The sequence below is a fragment of the Choristoneura fumiferana genome, chromosome 26 (assembly GCF_025370935.1).
Source record: "Choristoneura fumiferana chromosome 26, NRCan_CFum_1, whole genome shotgun sequence".
Lineage (NCBI taxonomy): Eukaryota > Metazoa > Arthropoda > Insecta > Lepidoptera > Tortricidae > Choristoneura > Choristoneura fumiferana.
Genome location: NC_133497.1, coordinates 8,973,009 through 8,996,432, shown reverse-complemented (window position 1 = coordinate 8,996,432; position 23,424 = coordinate 8,973,009). Strand labels below are relative to the sequence as shown.

At 38.5% G+C, this 23,424-nt stretch overlaps 3 protein-coding genes across 7 annotated transcripts in view; 1 reads left to right on the top strand and 2 right to left on the bottom strand.

The window, feature by feature from the left end:
• Positions 1-58: 58 nt before the first annotated feature.
• On the top strand, positions 59-5,552 carry LOC141442753 (uncharacterized). The gene has a single exon (XM_074107845.1). It carries the CDS (start codon positions 1,764-1,766, stop codon positions 3,270-3,272), a length of 1,509 nt encoding a protein of 502 aa, XP_073963946.1. The 5' UTR covers positions 59-1,763; the 3' UTR covers positions 3,273-5,552.
• Positions 5,553-5,629: 77 nt separating this feature from the next.
• On the bottom strand, positions 5,630-10,623 carry LOC141442760 (uncharacterized). Of its 5 annotated transcripts, none has more exons than XM_074107858.1 (3): positions 10,232-10,623; positions 8,056-8,676; positions 5,630-6,712 (listed from the first exon to the last, which is right to left on the bottom strand). In XM_074107858.1, exons 1-3 carry the CDS (start codon positions 10,464-10,466, stop codon positions 6,615-6,617), a joined length of 954 nt encoding a protein of 317 aa, XP_073963959.1. In that variant the 5' UTR covers positions 10,467-10,623; the 3' UTR covers positions 5,630-6,614. The 5 variants fall into 5 exon arrangements, with proteins under 5 accessions (XP_073963959.1, XP_073963958.1, XP_073963961.1 ...); XM_074107857.1 differs by having other exon boundaries at positions 6,620-6,980; positions 7,804-8,676; XM_074107860.1 differs by having other exon boundaries at positions 6,620-6,980.
• Positions 10,624-12,133: 1,510 nt separating this feature from the next.
• The window catches only part of LOC141442721 (uncharacterized), a gene marked incomplete in the record, with an annotated part of 109,419 nt that continues 98,128 nt past the window's right edge, over positions 12,134-23,424 (bottom strand). The window contains 2 exon segments of the mRNA XM_074107793.1: positions 12,134-15,088; positions 19,840-20,109. Coding sequence (XP_073963894.1) covers positions 13,251-15,088; positions 19,840-20,109 — 2,108 coding nt within the window.

The following is a 23,424-nucleotide window of genomic DNA, read 5'->3' as shown; positions in this document are numbered from 1 at the left end:
AAGGTTGTTCTCTTTACTTCTCTAATTTCCTAAGTCCCTGCCTAGTAATACTTTTGTATGTTTGTAGTTATCTACTGATAAAATTCTGTAATTGGTTGGTCAAAAATAATATTAAGACATGGTTTTGGCAATACGGAAATCTGTAGTAGGCAAAGGTAGTTAGTTTATCATTGTCATGCTTTGTTGTTATATAGGTATGTTAAGGAATATTTACAGGGTAGCTTAAAGAATTAATTTAATACCCACTGTTATCTTTATTCATCGGCGAGTGGGAACCCTGTGCTCTTGCCGCCAAACCGGTTTCGAGTCAACGGTGCCCAACGGAATATGAATGCTCGTGTAACATGATAAGTTTTAATTTCGCGTGCAAGTCGTAAGAGTAGGTAAAGATTTATACTTAAACTTGACTTTTGTTCGAGAGAGTATTCTCTGTACGGTAGTACTATTACTTATTCTGTAATATGGGAGAGAAACCATACTCAATCAACTTGTTTAAAATATCATAAACAACAACATACAAATGATTAAGCTTACTCTAGCAAAGTACAAATAAAATAAAAAGGAATTTGAATGTATTCTTTTATTATAATGTGTATAGGTATTTATTTTATTTATTGTTATTAATCATGTTACAATACAAAACTAAAACATTTTAGTCTGTTTGTTTATACCCTTTATTGTACAAAAAGGAAATACAAAAAAAGTGTTCAGTACAAAGGCATACTTTTTATTTATGTAGAAAATTAATTAAACAGCAACATAAATGTTTGATACAAAAAAAATGCTACAACAAAACAAGGGTTTGCAGTATTCAGATTGACTTAAGAACTACTTTTTTTAACCCCCGACGCAAAAAGAGGGGTGTTATAAGTTTGACGCTTTGTGTATCTGTGTGTGCGTCTGTCTGTCTGTGGCACCGCAGCTCTACGGATGGACCGATTTGAATGCGTTTTTTTTTATTTAAAGTCAGGTTTTCTAGCAATGATTTTTAGATGTTCCATAAAAACCGGTTTAGCCGTTTTTGAGATATTGAACTTTAAAGTGACTAAGTTGGGGGTTTGCCAACTTTCTTTCATGGAAAATCTTTAAAATAAGCTAAACTTAATAAAAATGTATGGCTTTGAGACAATATTATGTAAATTATATTATTTAAAAATTGTGAAATGTAATGTTGTGGTATATAATTTGACGACAGTTTTATCTCAATAAGACTGGGATAGTCTTTTTGATTAAATACCTACACCACTGTAGAAAGAAAACCTAGCTGGGATGATTGAGTACACCTCACTCTACTCTCCTATGAATAAACCAGACTACTTAGTTCTGCTACTCCGTGACAGATGTCGTAAGTTGCAAAAGTCGTCATTTAAATAGAAATTACATTTCAGACATCATCCTTCTATGATCACTATGTAGTAGGTCCTTAAACGCTAGCCATTTGCACGTATTTAAAGCAATCATATGAACCGAAAAAAATATCGAGTTTCCTGTGAGAGTTCGTAGTAACTTTGCATACCATAGTACCGCTGCACGCTGTCACTGTCAATCCTATTGTATGCCTGTCACCTGTCACTCTCAGACAGAATCATAGGTCAGAATTGTGATTCGTTTTGTTGTGGGTATCTCTTGAAAAATCATTTCGGAATTAAAGAATTTCTGTAAAAGCTGTATTAATTGTACCTACTGCTGTTAATAAACTCCGCTTTCGTTTTCGACGGAGAACATTAAGCGGATGCTTTGTGGCTTGCGGATCATCCAACATAATGTCTGCAGAATTTGTGTCCGTCAAGGTGGAACCCAATTGGGACGAATACGAGAGCGGTGCAGGCTTGCGCAATAATCATGAGAGTATATCAGCAAAAAGCAACACTGTCAAGAGCGAGGTCAAAACTTTCGCCAAGCAACTGATGAAAACGACTGCAGAGTGCGTGTGGGTTAAGGAGGAGCCTGAATGGAGCAATAGTGCGAGTGAGAGAGTAGATAAGCACACACATGAGATCGAAACGACAGCAGAGTGTGAGTCTGTTAAGAAGGAACCTCAATGGAGCGAGTGTGAGAGTAGTGTGACTGAAACAACGGGCCCAGATGCTGTTCAGATGACTAAAGTCGAAATTGAGGTTGAACCAGAATCTCAGCAACCACCATGTCCCAATGCAACCCAAAGTAAACTTAAGCCAATAAGTTGTGATATATGCAAAAAACAATTTTCCAAGCTGGACCTCTTAAATCGTCATAAACAAGTACATATGAAAGAGCAGGAATACTCATGTGACATATGTCACAAACAGTTTCGTACTAAAAAATATTACACAATACACATCAAAGTGCACAACGGTCAGAGACCCTATAAGTGTGACATATGCTATAAAAGGTTTGGCAATCTATCCTTCTTAAAACGCCACCAGGAAAATCACAGTAAAAGTAAAAAATACTCATGCAACATATGTCAGAAAGAGTTCCCTAAAAGAAATCATCTAACTGAACATATTAGGGTGCACACAGGCGAGAAACCGTTCAGTTGTGACACATGCAGCAGAAAATTTGCCAAAATGTCTAATTTAAAATACCATAAAATAAGAGTGCACACCCTTGAGAAAAAATACACTTGCAAAGTATGTTTAAAACAATTTGCACAACAGTATGATTTAACTAACCACATGGAATTGCACTCGGGGAAGAAATTCAGCTGTGATGTATGCGATAAGAAATTTCCAAAGCTATCCTACTTAAAATCCCACAAAAAAGTACACACTAAAGATAAAACAATTAAAATGCCAACAGACATGCACCTAGTTAAGAAAGAGAATGAATGGAGCAAGTTCAGTGTGAGCGGAACAGGTGACTTGAACAAAGAATCTGAAGGAGACAAACTCAATTCAAGTGAAGCTGCACATAAGGAATGGGACGGCGATCTCAAGATAAAAATAGAAATCGAGGTAGAACCAGAACTCTCTCACACAGAGGATGGTATCAAAACAATGATAAGTAATAAAAAAGAAGTAGAGAAACCATTCTGCTGTGACATATGTCACAAGCAGTTTTCAAGACTATTTGTTTTAAATTGTCACAAAAGAATTCACACGCAAGAGAAACAATATGCTTGTGACATATGTAACAAGCAGTTTTCTCTGCGGCATCATCTAATTGGTCACATGAGAACTCACACAGGCGAGAAACCTTTCAGTTGTAATATTTGCGGTAAACAGTTTTCACAGTCATCCAATTTAAACAGCCACAAATTAATTCACGCAAGAAAAGAGAAGGGTACTTGAAAAAGACAGGTGCAAAAATAGTAAATGATGTTTTTGAAATTTACAAACTGTTTCCTTCTCCAAAGACTGATTCTGATTGAGTTCAAGTATAAATTGAATGAAAAATACACAATAATTTTATACAAGAAATTATTGCCATGTTCATGCTTGTTGTGTAAAAATCATTTAGTATTAAGACTTTTTAAATACCCGTTGATTAATTTTTGAATTATTCAAATCGGACAATCCATTCAAAAGATATTACGAAGTTAAAAACGCGCCCTGGCTTCGCGCGGGTATCGTTTTTGGGAAATGGAGCTGAAAATAGTGTGTAGTGGCCTTGATTAGAGAAACATTTTTTTTATGGTGCCCGTGCAAACCTGGGTCAGGGCACTAGTTAATAATAAAGCCATGGATTCTGTTAAATTTAAGAACAAGATTGGTTTATTAGCTGATAAAATAGATGAGTTGTATTGTATCATCAACAGTCAATGGCTCATAATGCTTTGGATGCATTTTGTTAATAGAAAATTTACGAAAAACGTAAAAGTACTTCCATCAATATCATCCTATCGTCATGTGAAATCACAGTATAATCATTTATTTAATACTAGCTTATGCCCGCGACTTCGTCTGCGCGGATCTAGGTTATCGCGCGGTGGCGCCCTCTACCAGAATAAAAGGTATCCTATGTTGATCCTTGGGGTTCAAACTACCTATATACCAAATTTCATCAAAATCGGTTCAGTGGTTTCGACGTGAAAGCGTAACAGACAGACAGACAGAGTTACTTTCGCATTTATAACTACTACTACTACTACTTCCCACGATTTTATTTTATTAAGAAAGTCTGTTTTTTGTTTCTCATTTAAATGTATGTATTCTTAATAAAGAATGTAAGTTAAGGAATTTTTGCTTTTATTTCTACACTTAGTAATATTTTGTACAAATCCAATGATATAGTCATTTTTTATTTTATATCCTAAATTAAAGCCAAAATATCCTAGTAACATTGTTCATTCTTAAAATATAATGTAGCCGCCACGATTTTAATATCGATATCTTATTTGCTGAGTTATAATAATGGATAGCCCTTATAATTATGCGTGAAAATTATGTGATATGGTAAACTCACATTTAGAATTGTTTAGTAGGTATGGATTTTAAATAGAATGGTTGGTAGAAAACTAGAGCCAAATAGGAAAGTGACCAAATGTTTTTCGGATTATTACTTTTGCTACTCTTTGATAGATGGCGCTACTTGCTATTTAAATCTGCCTGTTCATTATCAAACGTAATAACGTTTTGCAAACGAGCTTAACTAACGAAAAACGAACCTATCAATCTCTCAAAGGGCCGGCAACGCACCTGTGATACCTCTCGCGTTGACAGGTGTCCATGGGCGGCGGTGATTGCTTCCTATCAGGTGACCCGCACGTCTCTTATGTATATAAAAAACTATAGGTAGTGCCACCAGAGTTGAGGTCACGCACACAAAAACGTCATGTAATGACAGCGGGATTTTGACACTCACTCATTCTCTTCAACTCTCGTGGCATTGCCTATAGAAACCCCCCACACTGGCTTCTTTCGGTCGTCGTCTTCGTACCAGCAGGGCTACTACGAAATTCGAAGTTCGGTCCCCCTGACACTTATACTATTTAAGATTCGAGAAGCGTACGATACGAACTTCGATTTTCGAACTTCGGAGTAGGCCCTCTGAAGGGCTATACTACGAAATCGTACTTCCGTACTTCCCTCTCACCAGCGAGTTAGCATCAGCGAGACGGTACGATACGAACTTCGATTTTCGAATCATAAATCGAATTTCGTAGTAGCCCCGCAGCGCTGGCGTCGTGTCACGTGACGGGCACGACGACGCTCCAAAGACGCTAGTGTGAGGGGGTCTCTTGTCATTGTTCAGTCAACCATGTTTGTAGCCAAAATTAAAAAAAAAAAAAAAAAGTTTGTTTTATTGACGTGTTTTGTCAGGACAACAATTGATTCATAAATGAATTGTAAAACGCGATCTGTTACTCATATAATCGTGATTATTTTCACTGTTATATTGCGCAGACAGTTTCCGGAATAGGTTGTTGATCCAAGGATGACTCGCCGAAAGTTTTGTGGAACTATTATTTGACTACCGCCTTTACTGTGTGTAGTTTGATGGAATTAACTTTATGACTGTGTATTTATATTATAGTATGAAGAAGCATAAAACTTCGGTAATGATCAAGGTCAACAGGATTCCACAGACAGAGAAGCTCTTTGATTTAAAATAAAATAGTTTCACAATTTTTTTAATTTACAAGCTTTTATTTAGTTTCACCCTTGTCTTTTTTAATGAAAATTAGCAACACATCTCGAGGTGCGCTGCGCGGGAATAAGACCGGCTGGCCCGCCAATGAGCGCTTTGCATTCAAAATACCGCAACGAGTCGCATGTATTTATTTACAATTAGACACGATTTAGAAGTGCTCGAATTCTTTAACAAAAATACACTCATTTCATAATAAGTAGGTTCGTTCGTTACCTTTTGAACCTAAGAGTAAAAAATAGAAGCCCCGCTATCATAGCGGTTGACTTTCTGGCGGGCCGCTTGCCTTGATACACAACACAGAAGAAATGATAGGTTCGGTCGTTGCCTTTTACACCTCAAAGCAGAAAATAGAAGCCCCGCCGCAGCGGAGCTTCATCGACTTTCTGGCGGACCGCTTTCGCTTTGATATATAACACAGAAGAAATTAAAGGTTCGTTCGTTGCCTTTTATAGCTCAGAGCAGAAAATAGAAGCTCCGCCAAAGCGGAGCTTCGTCGACTTCCTGCCGGGCTGCTTTTGCCTTGATACACAACACAGAAGAAATGATAAGTTCGTTTGTTACCTTTTGTACCTCAGAGCAGAGAAAAGAAGCCCCGCCACAGCGGTAAATGTAAGGTAGTTTTATATGACGATTAAAGTTTATTAACATTTTGTGTATAGTTTTGTTTCAGAAAAAAATATAGGTGGGTACGTCAAAGTCAAAGTATCTTTATTTATCAACATACGTGGTTACAATATGTATACACAAGGTGACTTAGGGAGTTAAGGCGATTTTCCACCGGCGAGGCGAGACGAGAACTGAAATTTGTATAGCGGCGCCCGCGAGAATGCATTTCATTGATTTCAGTTGGCTTTGCCCGGGGACCATAAAATTCCTTGAATTCTGTGTTTCTCATATTAACCTGTAGATCATTTCCCTCTAACCATTTATTGACATCATGGACTACTCTGTTGGCATCCTCTTCGAATTGCTTAATTTTGCCATCCCGGTAACCTCTTAACACTAACGAGCAGTCATCAGCAAAAAGCAGTATTTTATGTTCAGAGACATTTGGTAGATCGTCGATATACAGTAAGAATAGCAATGGGCCCAGCGAACTCCCCTGCGGTACCCCACCTTAGCATATCTGTATTCCGATCTGTAAGTGTTAAACGTGTTTGAGCTTTCAGAATAAGCTGTTATGTCAGTGCAATGCTGTCTTCCTTGAAGATGCGATTTTAGCCACTGAAAACAGTTGCATATGCCGTATGTTTAACTTGTGCAGTAGTTTCTCCTGGCAGACTCTATCAAATGCTTTTGACATGTCCATGAATATACCCAGTGAGGGAAGCTTGTCATTGTAATTTCTGCATTGTATGACTATTTTAATCAGCTCGCAAACAGCTAATGAAGTCGATCTTTTTTGTCTAAAACCAAATTGCGCATTTGATAGTATGTTAAGTTGGTGTAAGTACTGTATTAATCTATAATAAATTATCTTTTCAAGCGGCATAGAGAACATAGGAATGAGAGCTATCGGTCTATAATCATCCATTTCTGACTTACTGCCTTTTTAGGGTTCCGGAGCCAAAATGGCAAAAACGGTACCCTTATAGTTTCGTCAAGTCCGTCTGTCTGTCTGTCCGTCCGTCCTTATGTCACAGGCATTTTACTCGAAAACTACAAGATTTATATCAATTAAATTTGGAGTACAAATGTCTTGTCAAAGCCGCTATTTAGTTTAGTAGTTAAATTACAAAAATAAATATTTATAGGGGGGGCACTACATACACGGAACAGAAATTGAAATTGGATTTTGTATTCATCAACTTGCTAATTATGTTTAAAATCCCTATTGGGCAGGTCTGTTTCATAAAGATAGGTAGGTACTGGAATTTAGAGATGCCCCTAACGAAGTATTTTTTTAAGAAAGAAAGAAAAAAAAATACATTTATTTAACTGTTTGGTTCACACGTCACAACTGAATGGTTTTCTACCTGTGTGTATTCCTATAATGTCTTACCAATGCCGATTTCTGTGTAAACCCTTTCTTACATATATCGCAACTATATGGTTTCTCACCTGTGTGTATTCGCGCATGTCTAATCAGATTAGGTTTCTGTGTAAACCGTTTGCTACATATATCGCAACTATGCGGTTTCTCACCCATGTGTATTCGTATATGACTTGTCAACGTCCATTTTTCTGTAAACCGTTTCTTACAAATATCACAACTATATGGTTTCTCACCTGTGTGTATCCGCGCATGTCTAGTCAGATTAGGTTTCTGTGTAAACTGTTTGCCGCACACACCGCAACTGAACGGTGTCTCACCCGTGTGTGAACGCACATGAACAGTCAAATGACTTCGTAGTGTAAACCGTTTGCTACATATATCGCAACTATGCGGTTTCTCACCCATGTGTATTTGTATATGACTTGTCAACGTCGATTTTTCTGTAAACCGTTTCTTACAAATATCGCAACTATATCGTTTCTCACCTGTGTGTATCCGCGCATGTTTAATCAGATTAGGTTTCTGTGCAAACTGTTTGCCGCACACACCGCAACTGAACGGTGTCTCACCCGTGTGTGAACGCACATGAACAGTCAAATGACTTCGTAGTGTAAACCGTTTGCTACATATATCGCAACTATGCGGTTTCTCACCCATGTGTATTCGTATATGACTTGTCAACGTCGATTTTTCTGTAAACCGTTTCTTACAAATATCGCAACTATATGGTTTCTCACCTGTGTGTATCCGCGCATGTTTAATCAGATTAGGTTTCTGTGTAAACTGTTTGCCGCACACACCGCAACTGAACGGTGTCTCACCCGTGTGTGAACGCACATGAACAGTCAAATTACTTCGTAGTGTAAACCGTTTGCTACATATATCGCAACTATGTTTCCCGCCAGTGTGTATTCGTTTGTGGTTAGTCAATTGAATACGTTTAGTAAACTGTTTATGACATATGTCGCAATTGTGTGGTTTCTTTCCCGTGTGCGTATGTTCGCGGGTGTTTAAATCAGACTGGGCACGTGTACTCTCCGTCGCGGGCCCGGCCTCGCCTGCTGGCTTCACTTCGCAAGCATCCTCCTCTGCTTTCCTCAGCGTGCCTGCAAGAAAGCATTCATCATATCATCATCATTATTCTAAATTCTCTTAAATTCAACCAGAAAATTCATTTCTAATAGAACCCATTAGTGCCTGATTGCAATGGCGGATTAGCTACGTAGCAAGAGTAGCAAATGCTACGGGCCCCGTGCATCTAGGGGCCCCGCGCACCAACGCTTTCCGGTAGTTAAAAATATTAAGTAATTTTGATAGAAGCGTGAAATAATGATCTTTATAGATTCACCACAGGGGGCATTCAAGTAACTTGGTCGCACACGCAGGTTGGACTTAGGCCATTCCGTGCGGCGCGGTACTGCTACTGCTAGCGCAATCTGGCGGCGTATGGCGTTACAATACTACTTTGCTAGTGACATGAGCAGGGATCACGATAGGGACGTCTCTGGCTCTGCTGTCCTCAAAGCCGCAGTGCACTGGGGTCGGCCTGCATCATGTAAGACTATAAGTTATGCTCCTGTTGCAGCCAGGTCCTTCCCCGCGGCAGGTGGTGGTGCACTCGGGCGCGGCGTCAGCGCCACCCTCTGTCTTTGGCTTGCATGGACCCTTCTCCATTCTGCTCCAGCCATTTGCCAAGATTCATTTGATAAAATTTTATAATGCTAACATGTATCTTATCATCTTATTTTGTTTGTTTTATTCGTGTATTATATTATTAAAAGCAATGTAGGTATTGTAGCTTCGACTATCTATTTTAATTTTTAAACTCACTTTTTGTCTGTCCCTGACTGAATGCTCCTCTCATCCACTCAAAGGTTGACTGGTAGAGATCCCTTAAAGGGATAACTTCACCTTTGTACATGTATTTCATTGTTTGTCATCTGTGTTTGTTTACTTATTTTGTACTATAACGAGTTTACATACATACATACAAATATACATCTACTATGACATCGGGCTTTCAAGTAAAGGGCTTATACTTTCTTAAAAGGCGGGCAACGGACCAATGACTCACCTTGAGTAGTTGGTACTCAGGGGCAGTGGTGTTCATTTCCCATCAGATGACCCGCTTGCTCGTACACTGCTATCAAATGAAATCATCATTTCTAACACAAACCTACAAGCAACCATTCTGGTTACATGTCTATCTTCAACTTCCGAAATAATACAAATATGCACTGAATTATATTTTCTAACAGGACAGGCCAGAGGGAGACAAACGGGCATGCGGTACTCTGACGGATAATGATCACCACCGCACATTGAAGCAGCAACTCCAGGAGATGCTAACCAAAATCGACCGATTGCCATTAAGCACAAAAGTCGAAAATTACCACGAGCATTACATTTGAAATTTACCACGAGCTTTACGGTGAAGGAAAACATTGTGAGGAAACCTGCACAAACCTGCGAAGCAATTCAATGGTGTGTGTGAAGTTCCCAATCCGCACTGGGCCCGCGTGGGAACTACTGCCCAAGCCCTCTCATTCTGAGGGGCAGTGGGACGTATATAGGCTGGGATGATGATGATGATGATGACAAAAGTTGAAGTTAAACTAAAGGAGAGTCATTGGTCTGTTACGATCTGATTGCGAAGCTTACTTTGCATTGAAAAAGCGATGTCCTGCTGCTCAATCAGCTCAGGTCCAATTACTATTTCGCCTTTAACCTCGTGGCCGGCGTACAAGCCTTCTGCCAAGGCCGCCTCGCTCACGCCGCACACGCCACAGTCGGGCTCCTCCTTCACCATCACAGGCTCGCACTCCGCAGTCGCGCTGTATGCCCGCGGCGAAAGGTCCGCGTCGGAAGCACCACGGCGGCAGGCGGACGACTCCATAATCACGAATATGTGCGATGTGATGTGACTGTTCCATGGGGCGGTAACTATACAAATGTATTTTCTAATATTTCAACAAAAATGTTTTATCTTCAAATGTGTATTTACTTCAAGATTAAAAATAGAAGTTTAGAAGTAACTGTAAGTTAACCAAACATAAACCAAACATTTGTTTGACAAACAGCTGATCAATTTTTTTTTATGAATTCTCAACTACTGCGTTTAGTTGTTCTCATTTGCAAAGCTCTTAACGATGTTGGCTAATTAATATGAAAAAAAAACTTAAATTAAAAATTAAAAAACCCCGACAAAAAAACGACAGCAAAATTAATAAAAAAACGCCGCCAAAAAAAAGACCAGGACAAGTTTAACAGGAAACTATAGTTCATATGTTGTATTTTTAAAAGTATTAAGCTTAGGGGTTCCCCGACCCGACCACGACGACGCTTTGATAAAAAAATATTACTAGGTACTTGTACTAAATTAACTTAGGCAAATTTTCTAGAAAATCAGCATAGTCCTCGCGGGATAGGGATAAACGAATTCTTCGCAGATGAAGTCGCGGGCAACAGCTAAGTAGTGCATAATTATTTTTTACTTTTTTTTTTGGCGGCGTTTTTTGTCGGAGTTTTTTTTTGGCGTATTTTTGGAGGGGGTATTTTAAATTTTTAATTTTAAGATTATTTTTTTAAAAGTGTACTAGTGTTTTGGATTGCTGAGGACCTGGGTTCGATTCCCATCGCTGGTCTCTTTCTGGTTTTTCTGTGCATCCATGTCTCAGTTTGTATTTTTGATGTACTAGTGTGTTGGATATCCTGGCTGCAGCATCAGCTCATCGTGTTGTCACCATTGCATTGTATGTAGAATCAAATAATCGCATTGTATGTAAATCAATCGGTTGAAGATATCCACTTTAAATTTAAGTTAAAATATTAATTCCACCCGAACAAACATAACTAGTTACATTTAAAAACATAATAATATCACCAAAATGTAAGCACTAGGTGCAAGTATTTTGAATAAAGAACAATTTAAAATTCTCATCCTCTTTGGCTGTCGCCCTGTCGGAGGCTGAATAGCGCTTCAGACTCTTGCCATGCGCTGCAGCAGAAAAAAAATTAGCTGTCAGTTTGGTTCATTCGCGGGAAATTCAGTGGACTTCGTATGTTGTGTAATTAAATAATAAGAAGCTCAACTATTAGTGTGAATAAATTTTAAACTGTATTATAAACCTTGTACATAGTGTTAGGTACTTAGTATGATTTTTTTAGTGTAAAAAAACAATAGGTAAACATAGTGATTATACGGTGTGGGTTTGGCGAGCGCTTCATCAAAGTTGGCTTCATTGAGGTTTGTGGTTCATAAGTGAGGTTTGTGGGTCTATGCAGTGTTTTAGAATTGAACATATGTTATTTTAAGTATTACGTTCTATAAATAGTTTAATGTAGATAACTTAATGTTTGCAAATGTTTTACCTCTTTTTATTTACTTTATGTTCGAGTCTCTACCACTTATGCAGTCGTTATTTATTCGAACAGACTTTAAAAAAAATAAGGTGGTTCTACGTTAGACTGTATTTTTTATGTATTTTTAAATAAATGATAAAATAAAGTTATTATTATAAAGGATAGGCATTTAAAGAGGTTGTAGCAAATTAATTTATTTATTTAATCTTTATTGCACAATAGAAAAAACTTAACTTACAAAAGGCGGCCTTGAGGCATTCTTTACCAGACTACAAATGACCAGATACCAAATTAATGATTATAAATGTATGTATAGTCTGGCAAAAAAGAGTAGAAATTAAAAAGTATTTCTTGGATACAAATCTATCTTAATATTTTTTGTACAATCTTAGTCCTAATATTTTGGGTGTGTAATGATTTGCATAAAAACAATTGGCGAATTTTCATTTTGCATTATACGAATATCATAATTTTAATGTATAGAAATAATGAATTTACATAAAAACAAAATGAATAAAAACAAATTGCATAATTTCGAAAATAATAACAGTCAATTTGCATACATTGTAAACAAGTTATATAATGGTCATTCTGTATACCATTTAAAACGCATAATGTATGTTTTTTTATAAAAACTTTGGATATAATGCATGGTAATGATATAGACCTCCGCGGCTCTCTCGTTTCAAAGTCAAAGTCAAAATATCTTTATTCAATTTAGGCTTTACCAAGCACTTATGAATGTCAAAAAAATCAACCACCGGTTCGGAAAAACCTCGGTTGAGAAGAATCCGGCAAGAAAGTCAACGAGAGATATATATATTTTTTAAAACAGATTTACAATATTAATCAATGATATCTATACACTAATTAAGGTGAAATTGGTAAAGTTAAGATTTTTCGACCACTCGATAAAATTTCGAAATAATTTTCGCCGAGACATTAGAAAACCAATTCTGCAAAGTTTATATTTGCCCAAATGACACTTGACGATTTGTTATTTGCCTAAGTAAATCATTTGCTTCATAATCATTTGCCACATAAAATGTTGCCAATTATTAGTTTAAATGTTGTTATGATTTTTTTATAATTATGCCAAGTTTAAAAGTATATTATACCTAGTAATATTATACCTTATGTTATCAACATTATGACTAATTTTAGTATGATTATTGACTGTTCTGTTAGTTAAATATAATGTACTTATAATATTGTATATTACAATTATGAATTTTGTTTTTATGCAAATTGTTTATTATGAATTTTGACAGTAGTTAAATGAAAATATGCAAGAAGTTTTTATGACTTGAACGGCACCCTAATATTTTGTATGGTACTCCTCAAAACATATCTCTAAACAAAGTGTCACCTCACATTGCTTACAGATATATTTCGAGCGAGACTTCCTGCACCAGTGGCATCGAGCATTTTTCGACGGCCCTTGGCCGATGAAATGGTTACCTTGGAGTATGGGTCTCTTTTGTCCTCCTGGGGACTGTATAATTGCTTTTGTTTTCACAAGGAGATTGCAATTTACACGAGGTGGCAAATATATTGCAATCATTTCATCGGCCAAGCGTCGTCGAAATGCCCGATTTGTGATGTTTGTGTTTCGCATTTTAAATATGACGAACGCATTATGGATTGATACATTTAAAAGCCGACGGAAAACTTTTTTATACCACGCCATATTTTTCGACCTTTCAATGGGGTGCGCAGATAGCAATTGATCTTTCCTATACACGCCGCCCATTGAAATGTTGTAATCTAAGACAGCTTGGGGCTTGTACTTATAGCGGCCGTATTTCTCCTTTCCACCCACCTCACCTTCGTGGAAAGTCGAAATCATGGCCACTATATTTGTGTCACGCCACAAAACGATGCTCACGTCCCTCGAAAAGGTCTGGACAAGTTCTCCGGTCCGCATCTCCGTCTTTGCGAGAGACTTAATTGCCTCGGGCACAAATTCGCGGTTTACCCGCAGTGTCCCGAAGCAATCTGTCTTTTGGGATTTGAGGTACCGCGCTAATAATGGCGAATTATAAAAATTGTCCATTATTAACGTGTACCCCAATCCCAGCAATGGCTTTGCAAGGCTTTGCACAATCTGTGCAGTGGCGTTCTTGGGAGGTGGAGGCATCGAAGACGCAGAAGTTGCCACAGGTTCGTCAGTCAAGTCACTGTCGGGCTGTTCATTTTCGTCCTGTCTGTCTTTGCCATCAGTAGTCTTCCCGTCCTTTCCTGTGTAGACGAAAAAGCTCCACAAATAGCCCGTGTCGGACTCGCACAACTCGTAGCTTTTTACGCCAACATTGGCAGCTTTTGTGGCGATTTTTTGTGCAAAGGAGAGCCGACTGTGCCATTTGAGGAGTGATTCGTCTATGACTATGTTTTGCTTCGGAATATACAGCTTGCCGAATTTCTCATTTAAGTGGTCAAGTACAGGCTGTATCTTCCGAAGCTTTTTCTGGGCACATGTGAGTCCCCTCAGGTCAGTCATATTGTCAGAAAAATGTATCATTCGTTTCAGTAGAGTAAATCGGTTATATGTCATGAGGTTTTTAAAATATTTCAGGGTGAGATACCCATTCTCCTTGAAGTAGTCGGATTCGACATTAAGTGGGGCTAACCCTTGCAAAATGAGTATAGAAAGGAAAATGAGTATCTCCTCTCTGTCGGTGTTTTCCCATTTAATGAGTCTAGAGTGTTCGGTTGTTATCTGGTCAATTAATAAGTTGGAGTGCAAGTTCGTCTGTGTAACTATTAGATCTAGGAGGTGATCGTCGAAAAATTTTCGGAATATATCAAGTGGGGTCGTGGAGTCATCTAAATCAAATGTGGGTCCAGGTGTGGCTGTAAATATCTCACGCTGTCCTTTAAACGATGTATGGTCGCGTGTCCAGTCAAATGTCAGATGGTCGATCGGTAGCATAGTCGTTATAGTTTTGTCAGCGTCTGCGTCTTCGTCTTCCAGCCATTGGCGAACGTCGTCGGCTAAATTTGGTGGCAATATAGCGGACTCTTCGCATGTGATGTCGACGGGAGTTTGCTTATCATCAATATCACCAATATCATCTACCTCGTCTTCATCACTTTCGGCCTGCAAGGTTTGGCACCAGCCCTCGAAAATCTCCTCCGCTCTCTTGGTTCCGTAATCTAAAAATTAAACAAGCTACTTTATTATGTTCAATAAAAAATATAACAATAAATGATAAAAAGCAAAACACCATTATGAACTTCAAATGTGTTTTTACAAATAATTTTATATTTCGACAAAACGTAACGGAAGTGTGTGTCCCGATTGGTGACGAAAACTTGGAGCAAGTGAATGAATTTGTGTACCTGGGATCGATGTTTACTAGGGATTGAAGGTGTGAAAGTGATATTGAAAGACTAAAGGCTGGTAACATAGTGAATGGAGCATTGCACACCTTTATGAATAGCCAGAAAATCTCCAAAAGAGCTCGTCTGGCTGTGCATAGAGGGGTGCTAGTACCAACACTCATGTATGGAAGTGAAAGTTGGATGTGGCAGGAAAGGCATCAGAGTAGAATAAATGCGGTAGAAATGAGAGCGTTAAGAAGTATGTTAGGTGTGAAATTGAGTGACAGAATTAGAAATAGTGCGATAAGGGAACGCTGTGGTGTAAATCAAGGTATAGTCACACGGATTGAGAAGGGTATGCTTGGATGGTTTGGGCATGTTGAGAGAATGAATGAAAGAGATTGACTAAGCAGATCTATAAGACGAGCATGAATGGGAACGTTGGGAGAGGAAGGCCTAGACGAAAGTACCATGATCAAATCGGGGACATTCTGAAGAAAGGTCGGTTCAGGAGTACTCTAAACCGACGTGCATGCATGAAAAGATTGATGAATGTAGAGGAAGCGAGAGTTGTATGCCAGAATCGTAGCAAGTGGAAGGATGTAGTCTCTGCCTACCCCGCTGGGAAAGAGGCGGGATTTTATGTATGTATGTATTTTATATTTCGCGTTTAAAGCCTGACCAGAAATATATGACTACTCGCCATATTGCGGAAATTCATTGGAACTCATTTCTTAGACTGTCAATGATAATGACATCAAAATCTATTTCAAGGAGTGCCGCTTATCCTAAAGCACAGGTTTTAATACCTATGTAGGGAGTAGAGTTCTAGTTCTAAGGAATCTATTGTAACGATGTTTTGGAAATAAATTATTATTATTAACTCAAGCATTTATGTAAACTTTTTACAGTCCTAATCCTGTATAAAGTATGAAGGGAAATTTTTAGTCGGTATTTAATATAAGTTAAAATTAAAAAAATATGAAGTGTGAAAACTGAACTGTGACATGGAATTCGGTAGTTCGATATTCGTAAAACTACTAAAGCTAGTACGGTATATACGCAATCACGGGAGCGCATTTACGGGAATCATTTTGTTTACGCAATGAGTCAATGAGGGCTATCGTTTTTTGTCTCACTAGATGGCGCACTGTTGCGTGAGGTTTTTAAGTGTGGCTTTCAGAGTCTGTTATTACGGGCGTTAAAACAAAGTTTAGTTTAAAATCATATTTATAACACCTTAAAACCGTACCATAAAAATATCCAGCAACCACAGTGTTGCTTAGTCCCGCTTTGTTCGAAAACAAAAGGGAGGACAAAAGTTTCGGAAAGACAAAACTGTCTCAAAACATAGACATTCATTGCCCCTTAACGCATAATTGCCATAATTAATTTCAGGTAATGCAAAATATTCACATAAATTTTCTAATTATAAATAAACCCGCGTAACTCACCCAAAAACTATGAGATTTGTCATTTTGGAGACCTCACGCTACACTAGCGCCTCTAGCGGCGAATTCATTCGCGATAGCCCTCATTGAGTTAAGTACTCGTAGATACTCGTGGACCTAGTCTTTGGATCTAGTCTTTTTGTGGACGCGTACTCGCAAGACTCAGTCTGCGTTTTGCCTAGTACGTCTCACCTTGGTCTCACCTCTAACTGTTTCCTGGCGCGGATAATACCGACCCTGTTTTTGGTGTAGACGCCCATAGAAAGAAGCTCATGTCAGTAGGGCTACTACGAAATTCGATAATAGAAGTTCATATCGTAGCGTCCCTCTCACTCTTGTATAAAATAATATTAGCGTCAGCAGGACGGTACGATACGAAATTCGATTTTAGTAGCACTACAGTTTCAATGGGCGTGTACACAAAAAACAAAGTCGTCATTTCCATTTTAGTATTATCCGGGTCGGGAAAGAGTATCACTCAATGAAGAGTTAAGTTATCGACATTTGCAAAAAGTCATTGGTTAATGAATAGGCCGATTTAAATATACAAGCAGCGCCATCTATCAACGAATAGCGAAAGTTATGAACGTAAATGTGAATCTGAACTAATGTAAAGGTACTGGTACATATGCTAGTTACTAGCACGAAAGTATGCTACGATTGAGCAAATGCTACCTAGTAGCATTTGTGTATAGGGACACTACTATAATTAAGCATCCTTTTTAGTGTTATCACAGAATATATAATAGTACTATCGTACAGAATGGCCACGCTCCGCCCCGCACCGGTTTGAGTTACCCTACCCTTGACTCGTGTACAGTCGTCGTCGTGCCTATGTAGATTCAAGAACGCGTATTTTGTACGGCGTAGCCGCCCTGTGGTGTTATACAGGTGCTGCCGGTACTAGCATGCTTATTAGCTGTACTACACTCTTCTGAAGCTGCTCCGTTGGGACTAAGTTATTGATTTCAAGTTATAACATCGATATTTATACAGGATGTAGCTACATGCAAAGATTTAATGGGGTGATAGCCGAGGTATTTTTGAACAATTTAAGCCATATGTATATATATATATACTCTATGGGTATTAACCTACAACTAACGCCATCTATCGCTAGTTGACAGTAACAGTTTCTATGTAAGCAAAACTAATAAATAAATTATCATGGAAAGCTATGAACATCAGCTGTAGCCGTGTTAAATGATTAATCGTAGAAATATACAATCTTACATTAGTTAATAGAATTTCATCTTTGTGTCATGCGAAAACTGGGGTGTCAGTCAACGCCCTCTGGTTGACTCAATAGTGAAACTACAACTTAATACATAATGACAATAATAGCTTATGTTTGGGCTTTGAAAGACAAAAAAAAGATAATTAAAAAATCTAAACTTTATTTTAATAAAAATTACATAAGTAACTTGATTAACCTTAAATTCTAATCTTAAATTAAAAAAAAATTGAGTTAAGGAGTCTAAAATTCGTTTGAAGTTATTGATTTCAAGATATAACATCGATACTAAGTTTTAATTTAACCTACAACTAACGCCATCTATCGCTAGTTGACAGTAACAGTTTCTATGTAAGCAAAACTTGCTACATTTTAACCCCCTTATTCACAAACGACAATCAAACCTATTTTAGTTAAAATGCCGCTAAAATTCGTTTGTCCTTATCTGTCACTTCGACATTTGTATTTGTTAGAAAGGGACAAAGCATTTGTTAGTTAACATAGGCTTGTTAAGTTTTATGAATAAGGGGGTTAATCTATAACGGTCTTCAACCGATTTTTATACCAATAAAATACTGTTTCCTATCATAGGCAATGTCGATTTCTGTATAAACCGTTTCTGCCGTATATCGCAACTATACGGATTCTCCCCTGTGTCCGCGTAAGCTATATTATCACTTTTAACTGTCCCTCGTTTTCGCATCCGTGAATTACAGGTAATGCACAAATGTACATAATCATCCATTTCTGACGTCACGTAGACGTGGCAGAGCTAGTTTGACGGTGCATTACATGTAATGCACGGGCAGTTAAAGTGTTATTACACTTATCATTAGTCTAATCATATTTGTGTGCAAACTGTTTGTTCCACACGTCACAACTGAACGGGTTTTCACCCGTGTGTACGCATATGATCAGTCAATTGATTTCGTGCTTTAAACTGTTTCTTCGCACGCAATTATAGGGTTTCTCACCTGTGTGTACCCGCGTATGTTTATTCAAATTAGCTTTACTTGTAAACTGTTTGCCGCACACACCGCAACTGAACGGTTTCTCACCCGTGTGTGTACGCATATGAACAGTCAATTTATTTCTTTCCGTAAACCGTTTGTTACATATATCGCATCTATACGGTCTCTCACCTGTGTGTATCCGTGTATGTTTAATCAAATTACCTTTATCTGAAAACTGTTTGCCGCACACACCGCAACTGAACGGTGTGTCACCCGTGTGTGTACGCATATGATCAGTCAATTTATTTCGTACTGTAAACCGTTTCTTACATATATCGCATCTATACGGTCTCTCACCTGTGTGTATCCACGTATGTTTAATCAAATTAGCTTTACTTGTAAACTGTTTGCCGCACACACCGCAACTGAACGGTTTCTCACCCGTGTGCGTACGCATATGACGATTCAATCGACTTCGTACTGTAAACTGTTTGTTGCATACATCGCAACTGAACGGTTTCTCACCAGTGTGTGTACGCATATGAACAGTCAATCGACTTTGTAATGTATACTGTTTGTTGCATACATCGCAACTGAACAGTTTCCCGCCAGTGTGTGTACGCATATGAACAGTTAATCGACTTCTTACTGTAAACTGTTTGTTGCATATATCGCAACTGAACGGTGTCTCACCCGTGTGTGTACGCATATGAACAGTCAATTTATTTCTTGCTCTAAACCGTTTCTTACATATATCACAACTATACGGTCTCTCACCTGTGTGTATCCACGTATGTCTAATCAAATTAGCTTTATCTGCAAACTGTTTGCCGCACACACCGCAACTGAACGGTGTCTCACCCGTGTGTCTACGCATATGAACAGTCAATCGATTTCGTACTGTAAACAGTTTTTTACATATATCGCAACTATATGGTTTCTCACCTGTGTGTATTCGCCTATGTATAACCAATGTAAATTTATGTGTAAACTTTTTGTTGCACACATCGCAACTGAACGGTTTCTCATCAGTGTGTTTTCTTTTGTGGTCAGTAAACTGTTTATGACATATGTCGCAACTGTGTGGTTTCTGTCCTGTGTGCGTATGTTCGCGGTTAGTAACATCAGACTGCGTGCGTGTACTCTCCGTCGCGGGCCCGGCCTCGCCTGCTGGCTTCAGCTTGCAGGCATCATCCTCTGCTTCGCTCAGCACATCTGCACGAAAGCATTAAATATATGTATCTATAATATAAAAGTGAACCGCCAGAACGGGACAGAACAGGATGGCGCTCTACAACACCATTTTGACACGTTTCTCCCAAACAACGCATTATTTCTCTGGAATTTTAAAGCAATTCGATTCTTTGACCTAGGGAATCGCGAAAAACTTGAGAAAATATGATATTAGGTGTGTACATTTTGTATATTAAGCAAAAAAACACAAGTTCGAATTTCGAGCCAAAAACGAGCGATCTATGCTAGTGTTGCCATTCAGGGAAAAATAATTCTATTATTAAATATATTGACCCGGATAACTCACGTCTTTTTTTTACAGTTTAGCTCGACATGTTTCGGGCTAATCCGTAGCCCTTCGTCTTCGGAGCAACGCGACTCAGCGGCTGCTGCAACACGCGCACTGCGCGCCGCCGCTCTGCGCTCCGGGTCAATATATTTATTTAATATGAGTGAGTCTCACGGTAGTTCCATGTTCAAGAAATCTATTCATTATCCTGCATTGCAGTCTGTAAAGCTATTTAACCCATTCATTGCCGCGCGCCAGCAGGGCTACTACGAAACTCGAAGTTCGTGTCGTGTGGTCCCTCTAACACTTATACTATTTAATACGAGAGCGAGAGGGACGGTACGATACGAACTTCGAGTTTCGTAGAGCCGTGTAGATTACGTACTTTGCTGCGATGCCGACGCTTCTGCAGAACAGACGCCCATCGGCATCAGCGGCATCCAGGGAAAGCTAAATTATGCTTATCGGCGTTTTCGGCACTCCAGTTGCAGATTTGTGGATATGCATAAGAAACAGTGTTCGTAAACCTTTTATTTTTTATTATCACTGTTTTTTGTACAGAAGTAATGAATAATGTATTTTGTAGGAAAAGTTAGTATTTAAAGCCTGACCAGAAATATATGACTACGAGTATTCGCCATGTTGCAGAATTTCATTGGAACTAATTTCTTACACTGGCAATAATTTTAATGATTGTCAGTGTCACTGTGGCGGTTTCTTTGAACAATAACAAAAAATGCCCAAAATTATTCGTAGTATCGTAGTCAACAACGGATCATTGTAAATAATGTTTACTTATAATAAACTACAAAAAAAATGAACTTTCTAGGTATATCGGAGTCATCGATTACGTGAATTACGAAAGAAGTTCGTTCCTTCTCAGGTTTTAGGTCGCCAAAGAAAAGAAATCATTGTTCCGACTATACTGAACTATTGCCGACTACCTTTAATCTGATACCTCACTAGATCCAGGTAACTGACTATCCTACTTATTATATCCATACTAATATTATAAATGCGAAAGTGTGTGTTTGTGTGTATGTTTGTCCGTCTTTCACGTCGAAACGGAGCGACGGCTCGACGTGATTTTTGGCATAGAGATAGTTTATGGGCCAGAGAGTGACATAGGCTACTTTTTATCCCGAAAAAATACACAGTTCCCGAGAGATCAGCGCGCGATAACCGAATTCCACGCGGGCGAAGCCGCGGGCAAAAGCTAGTATAAATATATGTGTGTGTGCGTGTGTGTATATTCTAAATCTAATACCCTTAAACGAGCAATTCTTGTGTATATATATATGTACATCCATACTAATATTATAAATGCGAAAGTGTGTTTGTGGGTTTGTGTGTTTGTCCGTCTTTCACGTCGAAACGGAGCGATGGATCGACGTGTTTTTTTTATGTGGAGATAGTTGATGGTCCGGAGAGTGACATGGGAACTTTTTGTCTCTTTCTAACCCCCCACCCCCCTAAAATAGGGGGTGGAAGTTTGTATGGAGCTTTCCGCAGTTTTTAAGGTAGAAAGCCAAACATTGGTATGCGAACTCTGATACTAACAAAAAATACGTGCATCAATTTTTTTTTGAAATCTGCTCCCAGCCCCCTAAAAAGGGGGTGAAAGTTTGTATGGGACTTTCTTCAGTTTTCAAGGTAGAGATCTGAAAATTGATATACGGACTCTTTGTAATCTTGCGTCAAGATTTTTTTTTAAATCTCCCCCTAACCCCTAAAAAAAAATTTTTAAACATACAAACTAAACTGTGTTACCCGCGGATTCCGATAGATGGCGCTACTAGGTTGTTAAAACATGCTAACTATGTTTTCTTAATATGTACTTACATATTTAAAATGCGATAGATGGCGCTACTAGGTTGAACACGCTAATGATGCGTTTTCTTATCTGTACTTTGGTCCGGACAGGGCGGCCACGCCATACAAAATGTTCTTGAATCTACATAACGACGACGTCTGTACACGCGTCAATGTGTGCGTAAGACACACAGGGCTGCTATTCTAGTACTATAGGGTATGTAGGTATGGCTTAGATGCACCTTAGATAAATAAATGTAATCGTTAATCATATATTTTTATTTAAATCTGTACTAAAAAAGCATAAATTTTATCTACCAATAGTTTAAAGGAAACGAAAATTGATTAACATTTGTAACAACGCAAGATTTTTTTTTTAAAATTCGATTCTTTGACCTAAAAAATCGCGAAAAACAAGAAAATTGATATTACATTTTGTATATTAAGCAAAAAAACACAAGTTCGAATTTCGAGCCAAAAACGAGCGATCTATGCTAGTGTTGCCATTCAGGGAAAAATAATTCTATTATTAAATATATTGACCCGGATAACTCACGTCTTTTTTTTACAGTTTAGCTCGACATGTTTCGGGCTAATCCGTAGCCCTTCGTCTTCGGAGCAACGCGACTCAGCGGCTGCTGCAACACGCGCACTGCGCGCCGCCGCTCTGCGCTCTGCGCTCCGGGTCAATATATTTATTTAATATGAGTGAGTCTAACGGTAGTTTCATTTTCAAGAAATCTATTCATTATCCTGCATTGCAGTCTGTAAAGCTCTTTAACCTATTCAGCAGGGCTACTACGAAACTCGAAGTTCGTGTCGTGTGGTCCCTCTAACACTTATACTATTTAATACGAGAGCGAGAGGGACGGTACGATACGAACTTCGAGTTTCGTAGAGCCGTGTAGATTACGTACTTTGCTGCGATGCCGACGCTTCTGCAGAACAGACGCCCATCGGCATCAGCGGCATCCAGGGAAAGCTAAATTACGCTTATCGGCGTTTTCGGCACTCCAGTTGCAGATTTGTAGATATGCATAAGAAACAGTGTTCGTAAACCTTTTATTTTTTATTATCACTGTTTTTTGTACAGAAGTAATGAATAATGTATTTTGTAGGAAAAGTTCGTATTTAAAGCCTGACCAGAAATATATGACTACGAGTATTCGTCATGTTGCAGAATTTCATTGGAACTA

Excerpts from the sequence above, each read along its gene's own strand:
- LOC141442760 (XM_074107855.1), bottom strand. The coding sequence starts at position 10,466 with ATGGAGTCGTCCGCCTGCCGCCGTGGTGCTTCCGACGCGGACCTTTCG. Across the intron at positions 8,677-10,231 it reads CATCGCTTTTTCAATGCAAA|GCACGCTGAGGAAAGCAGAG; the intron begins GTAAGCTTCGCA and ends GCTTTCTTGCAG.
- LOC141442753 (XM_074107845.1), top strand. The coding sequence starts at position 1,764 with ATGTCTGCAGAATTTGTGTCCGTCAAGGTGGAACCCAATTGGGACGAA.